Below are 4,307 nucleotides of genomic sequence, written 5' to 3'. Positions count from 1 at the left end.
CATCACAAATAAGCACCAATACCCACAGAATGCATTCTCTTTAACAGCATAATCAGAAATACTAGTATATCATTTAAATTCCTATTGCCTACACTTAATAAACTAAACACAGGCAAGAAACTAATGTGCAAACGTGATGTAGGAACTTGTGTTATACACTTTGAAAGAGGCTTCTCGAGTTTCCATTAACACAGTCTTTTGTCATGGAAGAATCTGTACAGGAATACACTTTTTCAGTCTATCAGGGCCCAATTCGGGAGCACGAGGAGAGAGCATCCTGCTGACAAGGTCTAATAAAGGTTGCATGATCGATTTCTCAAAGCAGTAAAGAGGGAACACAAAGGACCTTACGTTTTTTATTGCACTGAAAAGTGCTGATGGCTCTGCTCAGATTGCTTTCCTGTCTTAGAAATAAAGGTTGCAATAGCATGTATGTAACAGCATACACAGTACAAAGGAAAAAAAGCAGGTAGACAATTAGGAGGAAGAGGATGGACAAAATCTGCCCTGGGGTATATTTATGCTGTGTTCAGCAGCTGTGACTACAGCACATGTAGTAGCCACCTTAACCCAGCTAGGTCAGGTAAGAAAAGTCATGAAGCTCTAAGGATGAGCTCAAACTGCCATGTCTGATGAAAGAGATGAATAATTATGTTCCAAGATTTTTACAAGTTGTATCCCATGAGACTGGATATTTATGTTATTGTAACTGATCTTAATCATCAGTAAACAAAGTTTGCATGCTGCCCTTGACAACGTCAGTGCTGAACTTGCATGACTTACAGAGATGTTTGGGACCTAGATTTTGAAAACTGGGTGGCTGCATGGGTTTTCTCATTGCTGAATGGACTAACTCTTACCCAAGTAACTATTTTCTTTCTCAAATGAAGCCAAACACATGGCTTCATATACGGAGCAGGGCTGCAGGTACAGAAGATTTGTTTGGCGTGTGCTGTTGGAACACAACTCGGAGCAGATTAGAGTCTCATATGAATGTAAATCAGAGGGAATTTTTTCTACAAAGACACACAGAGGCGAAACCACTAGAAAACTGGCACCAAGTTCTTAATGTATCTTTCCTGCCATTTATGAATTACATTAAAAGATAAATGAAAGCATGACCATTGGAAGTTAAGCCTAATAAAATGGAGTGATTTCAGGTACTGCTATTGTAAATTTTAACGTATATGTGGTGTATGTTACAGTATCAGCATTAATGACTTGGCCAGGATCTAAGTTACTGTGCTGATTTATTGTGCTCTAGGTTTACTGAGGTTTTGGCAAAAATTTTCTTGTTCAAGCATCTCCTGAGAAATAACTAACAGGAAACAAGTCTTGTGGCCCACTGATAACTAAAAAGTAGGCACTAGGTACAAAATCAAAAGGTTGTGATTACTATTTTGATACATGTAGATTCTGTTAAGGCTTAAGACTGGAGTTGGTTGTGTTTTTTGAGGGTGTAGTTATTGAAATGCTAGATGTTTTTGTTTTATGTTTGTATCTCTAAATAAAAGGATTGGCAACAGATGTAGATTGCAACAGCTTGAGTCTAGATCATGGCAAAAGCTAGTTCTCTGTCTTACAATCAGACAGAATACAGTTACAGTAGCTATGGAAATGCTATGACACATACATTGTTACTTATATGTTTTTGCTGAGTGACATTACCCTACAATAAAAATTGAGACTGAAAAGCTATTTACCACAGCGAAAAACTGGATAGGCCCTGTTTTATCTTCCTTAAACATTTCTTTAAAAAGATTCCTGTTATGAAATATATGAGCCACATGCATTACAGGAAGCAACTAGATAAAAATCCTAATGCACTTACAGTCTCCACTACTGACAATTGACTTTGATCTAACAGGAGCACTTCAGCATGGCTGGGCAGAGCACGCACACATCTCCATTGACTTTTTGATTTGGCCTCACATGTATACCTCCCCATGAAATACATCCTCCTATGTGTACACATCTCACTGCTCAGAGTAACAAAGTGACATTAATGGCTTTCTTAGAAGACCTTTTATCCCACAAATAGTAAACACATAGCAACTGTACATTGAATTTTAACATTTCCATCCACCAAAAAATCCCTAAATTCTTGACAAACTGATACAGAACTGCATTGCTTTATTCACTAATGAAATATGATTACTTCTATGATTAACTAATTAATTAGAACTGCACAGTACAAGACAAAATAAAAGTCCTAATCTGCAGCTTATAATAATGTAAGATATCTAATTAAAATAAGTGGCAGGATTAGGAATGGGATTACTCTATTAAAATGTGGACGGATTGTCAGACCTGGCTCCAACTTACAGCCTCATCAAGGCCTACTGAAATGCAATGGGAACTTTAATCCATTAGGCATTAAAAATAAAGGAATTGTAATCTCCTCCAGCTGAGAATGCAGAAAGAGAGACTGCATTGTTTGGCAGTGCACGTACAACAACTTTCTCACACTAACTTCAACTTTTGACATACTGGCCTTCTCAATCTGTCTTTAAAGGTAACTGCATTACATTATTCCCATAAAAATAAATAAATAAATATTCAATATATTTTAAATACAGATATTGATTTTATAGGTTTTTAGTACAAATCTATGTTAGCATTTTCTTTAGCTTTCAAGTACCATGTCATATATATAATACATATAAAATAGCATATAATTGCAACCTTAAGTGCTAGTGCAACTAGTGTTGAGTAACCCGTTTATTTCTATAGCTGCAAATAATTTGGGCATAGGCATTATTTTGTTAACCAGGAAAAGAAGCAAATTTGAGATTTGTTATCAGGGGGGTTTTTAAGATCAGTATGCCACACAAGGTTTTCATTCAGTTTGCAGGGTTTGTAGTGAACAATTCATCATGGAAAACAGATTTTCCGTTCTCTCAAATGTGTATGTTATTGATCAGGAATGCTGCTGTAAGTAATTAATTTTTAAAGGAAGCTTTTGTATCACTGAACAGTACTTATCTAGTAATGCTGTACCATGAAGAAAGCATCTGCCTGCTGTATCTTTGCTATAGAACTTTTCAATCCAAGTCTTTTCGATGGCTCCATTCATCTTCCCTGTGCCAAGAAAAGTATTGACAAAAAGTGACACAGTTACAGTGAATCAGTAAGGAGACCAGCTCCTCACAACAGATTGAGCTCTGAAAGGAAGGGTCAAATTCAATTCTCATTTGCACACATGAAGCCCCGCTAGCTGAAATGAATCTGTGAAACTGGAGGCTGAATATATAGCTATCTACATAAACATTATTATATGCACATGAAGACGTAAGAGCTCCAGGATACAGATATTTCTAATACATGTTACTAGAACTAGTAGATGTGGTTTACGTAAAGTATCCCAGATTTTGCCCTTGTGCAGTGTAGTGACATGTCTGTGACACCCTCTCCAATAAGTGCATTGCTGCGTGAAGTTTTTTGCAGGTCTCTTTTTAAAACCTACTGGATGCATCGCTGTTTCGTCTTTGCACGTCCCTGTAATTCTAGCTTGCCTTTTTTTTTTCTCCTGTGTAACCACCGAATTAAAAGTTTGAGAATGCCCCTTTCTCTCTCACTTGAGTAATTAGATTTTGCTTCTTATTACAGCTAAATATCTACCACATCAATCACTTCCCCCCCCCCCCTTTTTTTTTTTACTGACCTATTTTTTTTGACCATACACTTCCCTCCCAAAGCCCCAGTGTAGTTTCTTTTTCACCTGACTCCCAGCTATGTTAAGGCTAGCATTAGTGGTACCACTGGCTTGTTTTGTAAATAACCTGTCTTGACAAGTAAGTGAAACCGCAGGTGTCCTCTCCCATTGCCACCAGGATGTGGCCCTGGAGAATGTTCCTCTCTAGACAAAGACACTGAAGAGAGGAAACTCGGCTTGGTTGGGTTGCAGCAAGTCAGTCAGAAAACACACAGTTCCTGAGAAACCTTCATACAGACTATATACACTTTCTAATGCCCGGGAACCAGCCTTAAATTCTTCCGTAAATAAAAACTCTGCAAACCTAGGAGAAAACAAAAAAAAAAGTTCGTTATTATTTGATGTCCCTCTAAGTCTACTTACCTGTTGCTTGAAAGCATCATTTAAATAACATTCAATGATTAAAAAAGTAGAATGTTCATTATTTAATCTTATCTGCAAATTTTGCACTATCCAATTTCCACATGAAACAGATCTAGAAGAGACAAACCTTTGCAATCTGTATGTGTGCTATGCTTGTTTAAGAGCTATAAACTTTTCCTGATTTCTGTAAGACATCATTAAACACATACTTGTAAATAACTTCTATCTC

General features: G+C 37.0%; 1 protein-coding gene across 1 annotated transcript in view; it reads right to left on the bottom strand.

The window, feature by feature from the left end:
• Positions 1-3,836: 3,836 nt before the first annotated feature.
• LANCL3 (LanC lantibiotic synthetase component C-like 3 (bacterial)) overlaps positions 3,837-4,307 on the bottom strand; it is a gene marked incomplete at its 5' end in the record, with an annotated part of 7,502 nt that continues 7,031 nt past the window's right edge. The window contains one exon of the mRNA XM_010012423.1: positions 3,837-4,019. Coding sequence (XP_010010725.1) covers positions 3,860-4,019 — 160 coding nt within the window. The remainder of the gene's footprint in view (positions 4,020-4,307) is intronic.

Source organism: Nestor notabilis, unplaced genomic scaffold (assembly GCF_000696875.1).
Source record: "Nestor notabilis isolate BGI_N333 unplaced genomic scaffold, ASM69687v1 scaffold1664, whole genome shotgun sequence".
In the NCBI taxonomy this organism is placed as follows: Eukaryota; Metazoa; Chordata; class Aves; order Psittaciformes; family Psittacidae; genus Nestor; species Nestor notabilis.
Note: the sequence above shows the minus strand (reverse complement) of the source record. Positions and strands in the feature narration are given on the sequence as shown.